The sequence below is a fragment of the Stegodyphus dumicola genome, chromosome 3, assembly GCF_044657685.1.
Source record: "Stegodyphus dumicola isolate Sdum_Otavi_A_Nest chromosome 3, ASM4465768v1".
Classification (NCBI taxonomy): Eukaryota; Metazoa; Arthropoda; class Arachnida; order Araneae; family Eresidae; genus Stegodyphus; species Stegodyphus dumicola.
Window position 1 is genome coordinate 146517019 of NC_140770.1, and position 18777 is coordinate 146535795.

The 18777-nt window shown below is 30.4% G+C and overlaps 1 protein-coding gene across 1 annotated transcript in view; it reads left to right on the forward strand.

The window, feature by feature from the left end:
• Gos28 (golgi SNAP receptor complex member Gos28) overlaps positions 1-18247 on the forward strand; it is a 35512-nt gene extending 17265 nt beyond the window's left edge. The window contains exons 5-8 of the mRNA XM_085813427.1: positions 4243-4314; positions 12836-12865; positions 17210-17292; positions 17988-18247. Coding sequence (XP_085669553.1) covers positions 4243-4314; positions 12836-12865; positions 17210-17292; positions 17988-18112 — 310 coding nt within the window. The 3' untranslated portion in view covers positions 18113-18247. The remainder of the gene's footprint in view (positions 1-4242; positions 4315-12835; positions 12866-17209; positions 17293-17987) is intronic.
• The last annotated feature ends 530 nt before the right edge of the window (positions 18248-18777 follow it).

Here is an 18777-nt window from a genome sequence, read left to right on the forward strand (position 1 = left end):
AAAAAAAAAAAAAAAAAAAAAAGATAGCATTAATGGATAATAAAGATTGTGGTTATATAGTAGATTTAACAATGCTAGAGGAAAATGACAAAATTTTCAAAAATAGTACTAAGATTTAGAGCCAGTAAAGTAGATCAAATCTGAAAAAAACCTTTTACTACTGTCAGTGAAAAATGACTTGTGTACTAACCTCGAAATACAAAATGAATTTTTAAGCTTATTTGGCTATCTTATACAGTCAAAAGTCGTTAATTCGGACACCCATAATCCGGAATGATCTATAATCCGGACCTCAAAGCTAAAAACTTTCTGCGCATGCGGCACGTTGACACATGCGCATAGGCGTTTACGTGTGCGCGTAAGACCTCTTACGACTGCGCATTTGCATGTGCACAAGCGCAGAATACGTTTTCGCGTGCGCGTTTTATGTGTAACGGACGGTGTAAGCTAAAATTATCTAATCTAAATCAGTTAATGTTGATGATTGCGTTGTTCCTTAATTTTCGAATTGGATCCGGCTTATTATTTTTTGCAGACTGTAAGAGCAATACTATAAAAGTAAACTTGAACTTTCGATTATGTCAAATAGAATTTTTGATTCTGGAGCTCCCAAAGGATCGTACAAAACGAAAGTATGTTTCGATGTCCATCAAACAAAAAGTGGAATTGCTGCAAAAAATGGATAAAGACATGAAGAATGTGACAGAGAGGTTAGTGAAAACGAAAAAATTTCGATTGACAAGTTAGTCGGTATTCTCGGCACAGCAATTAACGGGACTTGGAACAGCGGGACTTTGTAACTGAACAAGAAATTATGTCTGTTTATAGAATTAAAGAGAAAGTATTATCACATAAAATGAAGCAACTTAAACAACTTACATTGAAAGAAATGTTTAATAAAGTAAACATAAATATTAAGCTTTTTTTTTTTTTTTTTTTTTTTTTTGTAAATTTTGATACCCTTTAGATCATAATTGTTCTTTATTTCATAAATTACGGTTTCATATTTTTAATTTTAGAATTTCTGCATGCCATCTTACGAGATTTAAACTGATGATCTATAATCCGGAATCGCCGAAGTCCCGACGAGTCCGGATTAATGACTTTTGACTGTACAAATAAATATTAATAACAAAGAAACAAACAATATTAAAAACAAAGAAAAATAAATAATATTAATAGTTAATGAAAATCAGTTCTTTTCAGTATCAGCTGATGAAACAACTGGCATTTCACAATTAGGGCAATTTTTCACTTTGTATAAGGTACATGAATAACCATGAAAATAATATTCCATGTCTAAGAACCTTATAATTATTAATCCCAATATATGATGCTTCTGGCAAAGTACTTGAAAATGTAATTATTGAAAATGAATTAATTTACAACGCTTAAGAGGACAAAGTTATGATGGAGCATCAACAATGAGATTAGAATTTTAAAGAGTGAAATCTATTATATAAAATACATATCCAGAAGCCTTATGTACACGTTTATCTCATTATTTAAACCTTTATATGAGTGATTCTTCTAGAATTCAAGACAGAAATGCTATCGGAATTATTCTCTAAATGTGCTTTTTTTTCCATGTAAATCCTAAATGCTTTAAAGTATTAGAATACAAAATTAAAAAGCTGTTCTTTCAGTGGACAAGAAACAAGTTTAAAAGGTATGCAAAACTAGGTGATGTGAAAAACATGAAGCTGTACTTCCTTTTAAAGAAATTTTTGAACCGATTGTTCATTCTTGAACTGTTGTAGAAATCAAAGATTCATTTGCTGATTATTCTCAAAAAACTGTTCAACTACAAAAATCAGCATTATATTTTCATATTTTCCCAGGACGAGTTCCACTAATTTTACCAAACCATCATCCTCAGCTGCCAAATCGCAAATGAAAAAAAAAAAAAAAAAAAAAAAAAAAAAAAAAAAAATGTGCTCACTATGGCAACAAAAATGGCAGGCCAAACCAGATAAACCAAAAACTTAAGTTTAGCTGTGATTTAGTTAGCAGGCTGTGATTTAATCATTTTCCCAATATTCAAATTCTATTACTGATTTTGGCAATACTACCAATTTCACTGTGACAGTCAGGAGAATTTTTTGACTTTAAAAAGAATTAAAAAACTTAAGAAATAGTACAAATGAAGAACATTTTAGCTCTACTTTCAATTCATTGCAATTTAAGCATTGAAGTGGATAATAATGCTGTTACAGGTCATTTTAGCCAAAAATTGCTCAAATTTAATATATCTGTATAGTTAAGTTTATTCAAAAATATAAAAATTACCGAAGTTTTTCATGGTGTTATGTATAATAAAATATGAATAAAATAGAGCTTTGTTGTATCTAACATGTAAATGACATTTGGTACTTACGTATTATTGCAACCAGGTTGACGCTATTTATCTTTTTGGTTTCGAATTTGAATAAGTTGCAGAATTATTTTTTCGGCGGAAATCTTTTCGCTGTTGCTTTTAGCACTGATTGAAAATCGTATTCACCATAACCATGTACACGTCGACTTATTTTTACTTTAAAAAAAATCCCAGAATTGCACAAAAATGGCATTGCGCACACTCTTGACTTTATCCATGTACACTGCTATTTTGCATATGGAGATTCACAAAATTTTCCTGCATTTTCGTGCAAATTTTTGTAATTTATGAGAAAATAGCAGTGTACATGGATAAAATCAAGAGTGTGCGCAATGCCATTTTTGTGCAATTCTGGGATTTTTTTTAAGTAAAAATAAGTCGACGTGTACATGGTTATGGCGAATACAGTTTTCAATCAGTGCTAAAAGCAATAGCGAAAAGATTTCCGCCGAAAAAATAATTCTGCAACTTATTCAAATTCAAAACCGGAAGGGTTTAATTGCTAATAAATTACAAAAATTTGCAAATTACAAAAAATTACAAAAAATGCAGGAAAATTTTGTGAATCTCCACATGCTCTTTTTACAAAACTACGTATAACACGTAGGGTTGTCGTAAGTAGGGTCGCCAAATTTTACAATTTATCCGAATTTTGGCCTGGTTGTGTTAATACGTAAGTACCTGACATTTAATGTGATCTCCTGAAAATTATAAAATTGCAGATATTTACAAGTCGTAGCACCTCCCGCTTTCTCTCAAAACTAAATCTACCTGTGATAGCAGTTAATTTATTTCTTTATGCATAAAAAACAAAGAATGGCTTTTCAAGAGTTTATTGTGGTTACGTTATATGAAAGTGTAGATGTTGTGATTGTGTCGTATTGTATGTCACAGTTATCCATAAATGGCATCAAATCGTGCTGCTTGGTGATAATTTCACAATCAACAGGATAATACGCAAGTACCATCAGAAGTAAAATCAAAGCTTTGTAAGGAAAATGTTCACAAATATAAAAGATTTGATATTTAGAAAGGGGGGAGAGCTATGTTCTATTATTCATGTTCCTTCCTTATTTCCTAAGCCACATTTTTTGTGGGCATGTAAAGCAGATGTTTATTTTGTAAGGCCCATATCACACGACGTTTGTTTCACTCGAGCAACTGTTTCGGACAATTTTTTTCACTAGTTTGCTATTGAAAGAAAGATGTGCGACTTTTTCCTTCCTTTCCAAAAAAATTGCAAGTTGTTCGTTTTCAACCAATCAGCTATCAGTTTCGAATGCTATCAGCTTGTTTGTAATGGGGAACCAGTTTTCCCTGTGTTAACCCCAAAGCGATCTATGGTAATTGGCTGTTGGGACAAAGAAAAATTGTTCCAAACAGTTGTTCTTCCGAAACAAACCGCCATGTGATAGCAACCTAATACTCTAATTTCTAGTTTTATTTTAATATTTGATATTTAAAATTATATTTGTGAAACTTTATGGTATTGTGATAATTAGAGAGTTTTTATGACTAATAGATTCAAGGTATATTACTTTAATATTTCTGGTTTGGTATTATTTATAATAATTGGAATAAAAATGTACTAAAATATTTAACTGTGATGTATGTTAATATTTATGTGCGTTTGACTAGTTTCTTAATACATTAAATATAAGCGATTTTTTTTTAAATGCCACTAAATCTAATACTAAAACTTTAAAAAGAAAATATGTTTGTGTGTGTGCGTACACACACTTAGTTTTTGATGATTTTCATTTTACCCTCCTCTGCTAAATGCTTTCACTGTAGTGGGATTACAAAATGTGTTTAGTTTTACAAGCGTGTGGAATTATTCATTCTAATGATTTCTTATATTTTAGTGCATATAAAAGCTCATCTGGTCTTAATCGAAGATCAGATTTGTACCTGAAAGAGCATGAGCATATAAGAAAGTGAGTTTATTGATTTTTGTTTCTTTTTAAAATAAAATTCTTTATTTGTAATTTAAATACAAGAAGTCAGGGTTAAATACATCATATAATTTAATAATACTGCATATGACTAAGTTTTATCTCTGATCAATCTTTTTTAGAAATTATGCATGGTTAATTTGGATACATTCTGTTCTGTATTGTTTATTTGAACATATAAATTTTTAAATACAAGGTATATTATGTTTTGTATTATCTCATGTATTCTGTATTTATACTCTCTGGTCAACAGCAGGTTTTTAGTAACTAAATTAGTAAGTCAAATGTTTTTTTTTTTTTATTATTATTTTTTTATTTTTATTTTTATTTATTTATTTATTTATTTATTTATTTATATTATTTTCATTTAACATGGTAGGTCAGTGCTGTTCATGCATACTTTTTTAATAGTCTGTTCTGCTTGAGTTCATGTCACTAGAAACTTATAATGACCTAGCAGTAATAACCAAGCACTGTGTGTTATTTTGCATTTCATTTTATTTTTCAAGAAAATTCATTCATGAGTAATTTTAAATTAATAGTGTTAAAAATGATAAAACACCATTTCAAGGAGTTTTAATTAAATTTTGCACATTGCACATTTTATACAAATTTATTTATACTAGAATATTCATCATGGATGCATTCAAAGCACAAAATATTTTGGCTTCACATATGTTGAATATATGATAGCTTAACCAGTACCCCCCCCCAAAAAAAAACATGAGTAATTGCATTTTGAAATATAATTTTTAATTTCATAAAAACATTATCAAGCACACAAATTTGAATGATAGATAAGTTTAAAACTTCAGACTAATGCTTACTTTTTTAAATACTTTGGAGATATTGTTTTATTACTTAAGGGTTTTTCAAATGGATTATTTTTAGAGCCTTGTGTAATTGCTTGGAGTTAAGGTGGAATTGGTATGCACAATTGCACACTTTTCTTTCTGACCTTGTAATGCTTGTGTTCAAGTATAACTCAGTGATATTAAAATTTGTGCTACTTAATAGTATGTGATACCATGTGAACATGTGCTATTTGGGAGTGATTAAATATTGTCATGCACTTTTCAAGATTGGCTAATGAAAGAAATATTCAAATTTTAATTACCTTCAATTTTAAAATGGGTTGTTTTCTCAAAGTGTAATGAGTGTTAAGGTATGAATAATGTGACTGGATGCATACCAAAAAAATAAATTGAATTAATTTGGAAAAAAGCCTTAAATGGTTTCATCTTTTAAACCTCTTTCAGAAGAACTTCATGAAAAATATGATGCAAGAGTTATGATTAATCTATGAATTTAATTATGTAAAGAAGGCATAAATAGTAGTGCGTTATATGAGGCTCACATGAGCCGTTTGTTAAAAATTTCTCTGTTTGGTTCACTTTGCTTGCTTGTTTATTTCCAGAAAAATATATGTCTTAATTGTATGACTGTACTTATGTAATCTTTCTCCTCTAAAAATGAGGGTTTTGTATAGTTTCATTTAAGTTCAGTCAGACATGTTGTAAGTAACCTAAGGTTTAAACAGATCCTGGAAAATGGCATCTAGTGAAACTCCTAAATAAGTAAATAAAGCTAATGTTATTGAGAATATTGTAATTAGTAGCACTGAAGTTCGTCGAGCTTTCAGAACAATATTTCCACCAGAAGATTGCTTTTAATTGTGCAACATATACAAGATCTAATGACAATCTCCATAAACTGAAAAACATTTTAGAAAACTTAATCTGAAGCATTTTCACAAAACACTTTGAAAATATTCTCGAAAATCAATTGATTGGAGGAAGACAAACTTACATGTGATAGCTTCTGACAAGAATTGTGCTGCATAATTAAATTTACTGTCTGTATGATAAAATTTCTGTGGTATGTATTTTGTAATTAATCCCCCCCTTTTTTTTATGTTTTTATGATTATGCACAATTTGTATTTTCTGTTTCTCTCTCTTCTTCCCCCCCCCAAGTCCAAAGGGGCTTTGTTCCTGGGGACTATTGTTTTCCTTTTCCAATTTTGCATAAAATCACTCTGAATGTCAGTTTCACTTTTCAAACTGTTGCCACCAAATATTATTGCCCAGTTTGCTTTCTCAGAACTTAATGAGTCCCAATGATCAAAGCTGTAATCAGAACTTTAATTAAAAATCTATTTCCCAACACTGCTGAAAGATCTATAATTGGGCTGAAATAAGAATAATAAGAATAATTCGGCTGAAAAATGCTGTAACTTACCCAATTAATAGCACCAACTTTTCCATTTCTTTATAATTTTCGTAACACTTCAGAAAGTTCTTTAGTTTTAAGTCATTAATGTAAAGTCTTCCTATCCTAGCCCTTTTGCTATGCATTTAATTGTGTAATTTAAGTTCAATGAACTGAACACTGAATAAGAGTTTTATAGCGAAAGTTGTGTTTTGCAAGAGTCAAATATGATGACGGTATCTTTAACACATGAAAATGTCCATTCCAGCTTGCTAAGAGCACTGTGCAGTTGTAACACCAGGAAGCGCATGAATTGCTCAAAACAATGTGATAATATACTCCAATATTATTAAAATTTTAATCTGGAACAAGGCACAGAACTGGTAACAGTTCTGGCCATGAAGCATAATATTATCACCCTGTATCATATTTGAAGAAATTAAATAATGAAGAATCTGCATAAATGTATGTATGTTTCTTGCATTGTAATAAAACAACGTACCTAGATCCATCCAATTTTGAATGACGTAATCCTACTGATATATGGGCATCTGGAAGCCCAGATTTGGAGTTTGTTTTGTTATGGATTTCATATTTTGTAAAACTTTAACAAATTTTTGATTAACAAACTCAAGGATTTCAAAGCGAGCAGTGGCAACGTTTTACAGAAAAAACATTTTTATCACCAGTGTGCGAGACTGTGTATCGGAAATTCTAAAGATATGCTCAGCTTAAAATTACTTTGCAATATCTCTGTTAAACTGAATTTTATGGTTTAAGTGCGAAGAACATGATGTTTAAGAAATAAAGGTAACATGCAAAACGTAAAATTAAAAAAAAAATTTTTTTTAATGGCCCTTTAAACGTAACTTAAAATCTGAAACCTTTCAGTTTTTTTTTTTTTTTTTTTTTTTTAATGTTTAACTAGATTTTGATGTTTTGTTTTTACAAGGTAAAATGCAGGCCCTTTGTTAAAATTTCCATCTTTGAACATATCTCTGTATCTTGGTATTCTATAGTGAACAATAAACTCTTAAGGATATTTAACTTGCACTGTATGTCTAACCATTGTTAATCAGATTTTTAATTTAAATGTTTCATTGTATATACCGTATTTACGCGAATCTAATGCGCATTGTTTTTGGCCAAATGTAGTACTCAAAATTATGGTGTGCATTAGATTTGATGGCGCATTAGATTCGAGTGCAAAGTTCGCCGATGACGTCAACCGAATTTAAATCGTAACAATGGATTACTGTATTTCTCGACTACATTTATCGTTGACACATTATTGCATACTGCAGAGTACGCAGTCACGAAATGGAGGGCAAGCAGAGAAGAATGTCATATGACGCTACTTTCAAACGGAAAGTAATTCTTTATCCTGAAAGAAATGGCAATAGAAAGGCTGGGAGAGAGTTAAACGTAGCTGAGAGCAATGTTCGCTTGTGGCGGCAACAGAAATTGGCACTGTTTGCAACTAAAACTAGTAGAAAGAAATTCACTGGCCCTCGCAAAGGAAGACATCCTAAAATTGAAGAAAAAGTTTGGAATTTGTACGTGAAAGGAGGAAGAATGGACAACCTGTGACTAGCGACACTATAAGAAATAAAGCAAAAGAGGAGGCTGAAGTTCTTGGAATACCGAAACGAGAGTTTAAAGCTAGCCGTCGATGGGTGGATCGGTTTATGAAGCGGATGGGCTTATTTCTAAGACGCCATACAACAATATCCCAAAAGCTTCCTGCAGATTTTGAGGGAAAACTATTAACATTTTAGCGGTATCTCATCACACTTCGGAAGGAAAAGAATTTTTCAATGGGGCAAATTGGCAACGCTGACGAGATGCCAATTTGGTTGTTTGATATGCCTCGTAACTACACCATTACGGAGAAGGGGACTAAAAAAGTTATCATCAAAATAGTGAATAAAGACGTTTACTATTAATCACTGATTGTAGAAACTGTTAGCTAGATAGAAATGTTACCATTTATTTCATGTTCATACTTTACGATATGTACCGTATACAGTCAAAAGTCGTTAATCCGGACTTGTCGGGACTTCGGCGATTCCGGATTATCGATTTTTCCGGATTATAGATCATCAGTTTAAATCTGGTAAAATGGCATGCAGAAATTATAAAATTAAAAATATGAAACCGTAATTTACGAAATAAAGAAGAATTATGATTTAAACGTTATCAAAATTTACAAAAAAAAAGCTTAATATTTATTTGTTTACTTTATTAAACATTTCTTTCAGTGTAAGTTGTTTAAGTTGCTTCGTTTTTTATGTTATAATACATTCTCTTTAATTCTATAAACAGACATAATTTCTTGTTCAGTTACAAAGTTCCGCTGTTCAAGTGATATAATTGCTGTGTCGAGAATACCGACTAATTTGTCAATCGAAATTTTTTTGTTTTCAATAACCTCTGTCACTTTCTTCGCTATCGAAAGCGAATTATAATGACGAGGCATTTGATTTAAATCATATCAAAGACGAGATGAAATACTACATTGAGTAAGCAATTATAAGCCAAATAAAATAAAAACATCTGCCCTTAAGATAAGGATAGTGCTGACAGATCAACTTCCAATTCAATGCACGCCGCGGTGTTAAAGATAAACAAAGTTTAGATAAACAAACGTTAAAGTTTAGATAAACTTTATCCATTTTTTGCAGCAATTCAACTTTTTGTTTAATGGACTCCGAAAGATACTTTCGCTTTGTATATCCTTTACATATTAGTAAATATATATCGGAAATTCTATTTGACATAATCGAAAGTTCAAGCTTACTTTTATAAAATTGCTCTAACAGTCTGCAAAAAATAATAATCCAGATCCAATTCGAAGATTAAGGAACAACGCAATCTGCAACATTAACTGAAATAGATAATTAGATAATTTTAGCTTAGCTTATCCCGTCCGTTATACATTAAACGCGCATTCGTAAACGTATTTTGCACACGCAAATTAGCAGCGGTAAAGGTCTTACGCGCATGCATCAACGCGACGCATGCGCAATAAGTTTGTAGCTTTGAGGTCCGGATTATAGATCATTCCGGATTATGGGTGTCCGAATTAACGACTTTTGACTGTATACGGTAGTGGTAATTAACAATGATTGTTTCACATAACAATAGCCCACTAATAGGTTAATTCTGTGTTCTGTTACTTTATGTATAAATTCATTGTTGTATAAAATATGGTATCTAAATTTAAATAAAATTATCATACCATTGATTGATAGTTTATATACAAATCCATTGTTGTATAAAATAAGATTCAATAAATTCCTCATACCATTGATGCGCATTACATTCGCCGACAAACAATTTTTTTATTATTTAAAGTTTTAAAATGGGGATGCGCATTAGATTCGCATAAATACGGTAATCATTTTCTAATTATTATCTATTAATACATATAGTTCATTGATGTATAGGATGTTTTAAATGAAAGATTTGAGTTTGTGTACTCTAAGGAATTTGCCTTAGAATTTACCGGTGACCAGCTCCATGCAGGATTTTGATAATGTCAGATTAGAAACCTTGTAGGGAATGTGTCTTTTACTAAATGTAACTTGTAGCCAATCCTCACTAGATTGTGATGTATCACTATGTCTAATATGAAACAGAAACTAAGAAGGGTGTAAAAGACCCTTTTATTTAAAACTGAGTAAGCTGAACAGAAGGCACACCTAGTGCTTACAAATCAGTAGGCATTTAAGGTGTGAACTCAAAAATAGAATTTTAAATTTAAAACTAAATCTAAGTATTTATTTTCCAAAGACTGTACAGAGTAACTTAAATATGGAAGTTGGCTCTTAAGCTGAAGGTGGCTTGGCTTGACAGCACTGTCGGTAAGAATAAAGCAACACCAAAGACAGGAAAGCTTATCTTAGAATAACAAACTAGTTATGTGGTCTTCAGCAAGTAGAACATGTTCTATCTAAAAAAATCTCTAGCCCTCACTAAATACACGCAAGCTAATTTGCATGCTGGCGGGAAAACGGAAACAGAAATGACAGCACAAATTTAGAACATAGAATAACTGATTAATTAATCCTACAACCTGATGTAATAACATGATCATGTAGATGTTTCTTAATGTACTGTAAAAATGAAATATATATAGTAATCATACATGGTGCTTAATGACTGAAAGGTATCCTTGTAAATAAGTTCACATTATGTATAATTTAATATTTTTAATCATCTTATATTTTAGAATCTGTTGTATTTCTGTTATGTGATACATTTTCATATTGAGTTCAGATTTCCACCTGCTTCAAGCATTCAGCTTTTCTTCTCCACCTCATAATTATGGTACAGAATATGAAGATCTACCGTAGATTATTATTAATTATTATGAAGTATCTTACTAAGTATTCTCTTCTGAATGGTTATGAAAAAAAGAAAATACTTTTTCTGTGCTGTAGGTGTTATTTTCAGTCTAAACATTTCATAAATACCTAATTAGCATTTCAGCAAGTTTATGTTAAGTGATTTTCTGAATATTCTTATTATCATTTTGCATTTAACTTATTCAATGGTTTAACACAGTTTTATTACAGCAGCTTGTATTAATCTTTCAGAGTTGATTCACTTGTGTCATCTTGAAACTATTCAGTAATTTCTTCTTTTGAAAAAGAAGAAAACTTAACATAACTTCTTTTTTTTTTTTTTTTTTTTTTTTTTTTTTTTTTTTTTTGTAGTTGGTGAATTGTTTAGAGAAGCACTTAGATCAGTGGGTCTCAACCTTTTGACTAACGCGTACCATCTAAACAAAAAGTTAAACCTTTAGTACCACCTCTACATTTTACAATGATTATTTTTCATTTTCTCAATAGAAGTATAAAATATATTTTGCCATTTGAACAACCTATTGGCTGGCTATTTGTATTAAATATGCACACATCAAAAACATATTAGATTAAAAATTGTTTACCATTTTAATTATCAAAATTTAAATTATAATACTTTAATTCTAAAATTAGTGAGAAATTTGGGACTGTTTAAGAAAGATCAATTTCTTTGTCTCATCTTATTTCACTCAGTTTTAACCCTAAAATAGGATCCACTTTTAATTTTGTTCTGCATTTATTTTTCAAATGTATCATAGAAGAAAATCCTTGTTTGGACAATAGTTTATCAAAAAGGCAATAAAAATTTAATAGCTCTATTTGAAATGCCTTTAAACAGTTCAGTCAAAAGTTAACAAGTGTGTTATTTTTTTAATTTTTAGTTGGAGTTTGTTCACAGGAAATCTCTGTCAATTGTTCATTTTCTTCACGAGATAAAATTTCAGGTACATTTGAACAAAATGGTTTTCTAATCCAATTTCCTTTTTACATAAATGGTGGTGATATAAAGTATAGATATGTTAATAAATCGATCAACTCGAAAAGAATTAACGAGATACTATTATCTTTTTATAGCAGCCTATTTTTATTTAGTATTAAATACAACATCCATTTCTAATAATCCATTTCCTTCTTTTAAAAATATCATTTATGGCAAGTTTTTGTTATGCCTATGGCTAAAAGAATGTTTGTGAAAATAAAAACAGATTATTTTGCTAAAGTCTCTGAGCGGCTATTGACCTCAAACAAAGCTCAGATCGCAAAAATTCATGAGTGTTAAAGAAACACTTAAACAGGATGTTATAGCATTTAATTTTTAATTTTAATAGTTAAAAATACTTTGTTTCTTTACTTACCACCTATTTTTCTCTTGTGTACCACCAGTTGAGAATCACTAACTTAGATAATTCACATATACATATTGATTGATCATACAAGTAATATTAATAGTAATTTTTCTACCTTTGGTTGAATTTTGCTTCAGAATATTCAGATATAGTTTCACGAAACTTTGTATAACATATTTGTGCATGTATCCATGTAATGCATCAGTGAAAATTCTATTATTTTTGCTAAAGATCACTTATAATGTATACAATTTATCTTCAGAATATTCTCAAATTACTTGCATGTAGCACTTTTAGATAGCAAATATGTTGGTATATCATATTATTATCAAGTATGTTAAACCATTTAATGTCTGGTTATCAAACTTTTTACTGTATCTAATCAAATTTGTATTTTTATTCCATCTACTAGTGTGGAATAATTGTGTATAGATTCATCATTCTTTATATTCCTTTACTGTCATTGAAAACAAAAAGATAGTTTAATACTGTATTATGTTTAGTGAGTATTTGTTTTTAAGCATTTCATGAATGTGTATTATCTGCAAGCTGCTAAACATAATTTTGGATTTTGCAGCTCTGAGAAACTTGTTGATGATCAAATAAGGTAAGCAAATTCATAAATTTCTTTGATATTTCTTTATTTGAGAAATATTGAGTATTTTCGAATAGTGATTTTTTCAAAAATTTGTGGTTATTAAGCAAATATTTTGACTTTAAATAGAATAATAAAATTTCCTTAATATGTTAAGCAGAACATTTCAACTTTGTGAAAAAAGTTCATTTAAACTTTTGTGTATGACAGATTGTTTGCATAAAAAATTCGAAATTCCTTCGAAAATACAGCATGCGTCAGTAAATTTGGCTAATCTTCCCTCAAAATTATGTTTTAATTCCATTTAATTTCTACTTGAGTATTTATTCTTGATTAATAAAATTTTAAAAGGTTTAAATATATTTTTAACTCCTTAAAGTGCTTGCTTCACATTTATTACATCTGCATAAAAAATTTACTATCCTGCATTAGCAAAACAGGCCTTCTCTGATTTTGACATAATATCCATTCTCACAAGTAATCCAATAGAATACTAATTGCCAATCTTGTAAAAGACATTTGAAAGATATTTGATGGGACTGAGATCTGGAAAATATATTGCAACTGCATGTAAGCAATACCTGTGCTCTCAAAATCTTCATCCCTAGCTCTGCATTTTATGAAGGACAGATTTCATGGTTATATTATCAAATAAAAATATATACCCTCTCTCTCTTTGGATTTAAGGAATTAATACCAATATCTTTCTATTGTCGCACTTCCTTCTGTAAACATGGGTTGGGGTAATCCCAAAGAAAAATTCAGTCCATATTAAAAGCAGTAGTAATGTGATGTCTTGAAGATTGTGATCATTAATATTGTAGTGTTCAAAGATATGTTGGGCTGTTTGCATGTGTATACGTTCTCTATGGAACATTGTATGTTAATCAGTTTAAGTCTAATTTTTTTTCCCATTTGTGAAGAGACTACATTGAAGTGTAGTTTATCTAATTTATATGATAATGGCTCTATTTTAATTTTTTCTTTAGCTTAATACTGAAAGCAGTGCAAACTTGGCTATCCTGTGGCATCAAATGCATCACAATATTGTAAAAGGTTATACGTAAAGTTGGTATCTCAGTACTAATTTACAAGTTTTGTGGTCATTCCTTGAAGATTCAATAAAATTATTTGGCAGTTGCATTTGACTAGAAATGTAATGTCATTTTCTGCAGAGAATGCTGTATCCTTAGGATAAATTAAAGTGTTCCTCTAATAACTGTTCTATTTATAGTGAATTGTTTTCATAAACAATGAAGCTCTAGAATCAAATACTGCATGGAAAGGAATTAATAACTTCCATAACAAACTGTTATTGTTCCATGTTATCAACAGCATACTAGTGTTGAGAATCTTCTAAATATATTCTTTTTTATCAACAAAGCGTATCTATCTAAAATTAATTTTAACACTTTTATTTTTTAATGTTAAAATTGTTATGGACAGTGGAGTTATTTTATTCTTTATGTAATTTGCATATCTCATCAGCGATAAGAGTAAATTTTTATCTGTGCCATCGCTGTTTAAGAACTTAAATTCCGTACTTAACGTTTATGAGTATAAAGGATGTGTGTATCAAGATCACATATGAGACCTTATCAAATTTCTCATTATTCATAATGCTCAACTAACATTTTTAAAAAAGAAACTGTAATTTTTATATGAGGGAAAGGTGAAAACTTTTGAGGGTTATTTGAGCTACAGTTTCTCATTATGATTTCCCTAAGTAATCATCTCTAACATTAATGCAATTATGTTGCATTCTGTTTTGAATTTGGTTACGTATAAAATGATGAACTACTGATAGCAGAATGATATGTCTTAAGTCTCACAGCACTAAACAGCTGCTTAATGACCCCACTGTCTATGTTGAACTGACATCCCCAAAGTGAATTCTTCATAATCGGGAACAGATAAAAACCTGACAATTACAAATCGAGGGAATAAGGTGGAAGAGAAGTTAAAATTGATTGTTTGTGCAGTTGCGGCACAGGGAAGGTGCATTGTCTTGAGATAGGATTACTCTAAAAAACGTGAGGAGAACATGTCAGTTTCATAAAATTTTGTGCACTACATCATAAAACTCCAACCTGGTATCCTAGAAAATTTTCGCTACCTAGTTTCACTTCTTTTCTAAGATTCAAAATTTGTACCCTTCTTTCATTTGTAGAACGCTGGCTTTAATATTTCGAAATAAAAACTGCTTGAATTTAAAAAAGTAGAAATTCCAATGATTGTTGGGTTATGCAAAGAATGCTTTACCCTGTACCATACAATGTAAATCTATTTCATATGATAAAGTTTTCCAGAACAATAGGTGTGCTTATGGTTAAGTGGATTGCTACGTGTTGGACATGTGTACCCCATCATTAACTGTAGCTAGGACATATGTGTCCCAGCCTTTGGCTTGAAAGCCATTTGTCCAAACATCCCTAATGCTAAATTTACTTTATTTATGACATACAGTGTCTCAGAAAAGTGATGGGACACTTGTGCTTTACAAAAGGAAACTGCAATAAAATAAATTTAAAAAACGTGTAAACTTTTTGGTGGGTGTGTTTCATACTTAAATTTAGTAACAATTATTACATAACATACATTTTCTCAAAATATTAAAATATTAATTTAATAAAAATAAAATTGTTTAGAACGGAGCAGAAAATGGCTCACTTAAGTGATGGGACACTATGTACTATGCAACAAAAATCGTCTGAAGTAAGCAATAAAAATATCTTTTGGGGTATTTATTTTTACTCAAAAGCAATTGCCAATAATTTATCAAATCGTCTGCAGTATTTCTCTCCAGTTTGTTTTGGAATTTTTGTGTTTTTTAGCTCTGTACAGCCATGAATGCTAAACGAAAAGAAACTTTGCCTGGAATTCGAAAATTAGTTATTAATTTGCATATTGAATGTGGAAAATCTATTAGAGAAACTACTGAAACAGTTAACTTCAGTCATTCAACAGTTTTCAATATCATTAAACGATATAAAAAGAATCATATGATTCAGGATAAAAGAAGACCTGGCCGACCATCAAAGCTATCCAATGGAATAAAGCGAATTATCGTTCGAAATATTTAAAAAAAATCCAAGAATGAGTGCTCCTAAAGTTGCAGCTGATTTAAAAGCATTATATGGAGTAATTGTTAATTCTGAGACTATTAGAAGAGTAATTCGATCTACTGGATATCACGGTAAAGCAGCCAGGAAAAAATTCTTCGTAAGTGAAAAGAATAGAAAACTCAGACTGGCTTTCGCAAAATCCAATATAAATAAGAATTCTGATTACTGGAATGAAGTTATATTTGCTGATGAGAGTAAATTTAATATATTTGGTTCTGACGGTAGAATCTTGGTGTGGAGAAAACCCAGGGAAGAATTTCGCAAACAGAACTTGGTGCCGACAGTAAAACATGGTGGAGGAGGAGTTATGGTATGGGGGTGTATGTCGTCCGCTGGAGTTGGTAATCTTGTTTTTATTGACAGTATAATGGATCAGTACAAGTATATTGACATTTTAAATCAAAATTTGAAATCTTCAGCACGAAAATTGAACCTTCATAACTATTTTAAATTCTACCAGGACAATGACCCCAAGCACAGTGCTCTGAACGTTAGACTCTGGCTGCTGTATAACTGTCCTGAAATAATAAAAACACCTCCACAATCTCCACAATTAAATCCCATAGAGAATATTTGGCAAGAATTGGAATCAAGAATTCGCAAACACACCATTTCTTCAAAACAACAATTAAAATCGGTGCTTCAAGAAGAATGGGGTAAAATCACTCCAGAAATCACAAAAAAATTAGTCGAATTCATCCCAAGAAGATTAAATCATGGTTTAAAAATAAAAGGAAATCCAACAAAATGGAATGACTGTTTTTTACTGCCTTCCTGGTGATTTTATAGAACTGGGACAGTTTACATTTTTCCAATGGCTTATTGTTCCCAATGTTTGTTACCCATTTGGTTCATTGGTGAATGGTTGGACTGTAAAACTCAGTATTTAGTATTGTATTCTAGCTAGGCACATGATGGTTTGTACTAAAATACAAATAAAACTCTTAAAAAATAAAATACAAATAAAACTACTTGGATTTGAGTAATTGAGGCATCATTTCTAAAAATATGATTATGCAAGCATGTTGCTATCTAATTTACAGTTTCATACCTACCTGTTGAAGTGTTGTATCTGCTAAATGTAAATGTTCTTGAGTGCAGCTGTGAATGTTATCGCCTAATATTGGCCAAACCATAGCCATTTTAAAAATTTCCTTGATGGATATCATATGAATAGCGGTGTTTAAAGTTAGATGCTTTTAATTAATCAGTTTTCAATTTCTTTTTCCAGTATTGCTGTCAAGACAAAAGAAGAACTTATTAACCAGAGAATTGCCATGAAAGCAATCCAGACTAAAATGACAACATTAGTTAGTATCCTTTTGCTGTTTAAAATTTTTCTTTGAGTTGATTTAAGTTTGCAAAGCCTATGTTGTAAAAAAAAAAAAAAAAAAAAAAAAAAAAAACTAAGGGCTTGCACATTTTATATCTTTAACCCTTTGACTACTAACAGGACATATATTTCCCACTAAAAGTTAAAAAAGAAGGAGAGAATTAAAATTCACGTAGGAGAAGGAGAATCTCCTGAATGTTGGGGATCATCTTCCAATAGTTGGAAAATCAGCATGCCACTGTGCTTGTTGTATGCGAATGAACATAGAAAAGAGAACAAATATGAGTTACCCAATATATAATGTTGGGTTATGCAAAGAATGCTTTACCCTGTACCGTACAATGTAAATCTATTTCATACGATAAAGTTTTCCAGAATAATGTGCTTATGGTAAGTCGATCGCTACGTGTTGGCCATATGTATACTCCTCCATTAACTACAGCTGGAACATATGTGTCCCATCTTTTGGCTTGAAAACCATTTGTCAAAAAATCTCAAATGCTAAATTTATTTTTTTATTTGTACATTTTGTTCACTTGGATAGAAAACGAGATTTAAAAAAAAAAAAAAATTTAAATTCGTAATCAAAAGGTTAATACTCAAAATGCCTTATTATTTTGTAAAATATACTGAATGTTTTATCTACTTTATAAAGTTAACCTTAATCATTATGAAGATCGTTTTCCTGTTATTAACAGTATAATCCAAAGGATCAATCTTAGGAAAAGAAGGGACTCTATTATTTTGGCAATAGTCATCAGTATTTGCTTGATTTTGTTCCTTATATACACATTTCATTGATTGAAATATCAGTACTGAGTTTTTGAAACTAATCATTTATTTATCTTAATATGTGACATAAATTTATATGTGTTTCTATCATTATTTTATTGTCTGATTTTGTGTATAAAAATTAATAAAATTGTAACATTTCTATTTTGTTTGTTGTGATAATTTTTCTTTCTGGGAATACTTATATAAAAATCTGCCTTAGCACAAAGATAAAAGGAATCAGGATCTGATTTTAAATATTATATTTACTAGCATATTTTCTCTCCCCCATGTCCTACTGATTTTACTGCTTGAAAATTGTGAGAAGAATTATATACAGTGTATACACCATCTGAGAGAAATGTTCCAAGATTGAATTAAAATTAGAAAAACTTGAGATGAAATTTTAATGCTTCAAATATTCTGCATAGTCTCCCCTCACTTGACTACAATGCATAGAATGTTAATATAATCGTATGAAACTGTCAGAGAAATCCTTGTTTGAGATATTGTTCAACTTGCATGTCACTGTGGCTTGAATATCGATTACGTTGTAATAGCATTGATCCTTCACATGAAGTTTGATTTTCGGGAATTTTTAAACAACGAAGTTCTCACAATGCCAAGTCGGGTGAATATGGAGGTTAGCTAAAAATTAGCACACATGTTTTCCCTAGAAACTATACCCCACCTAC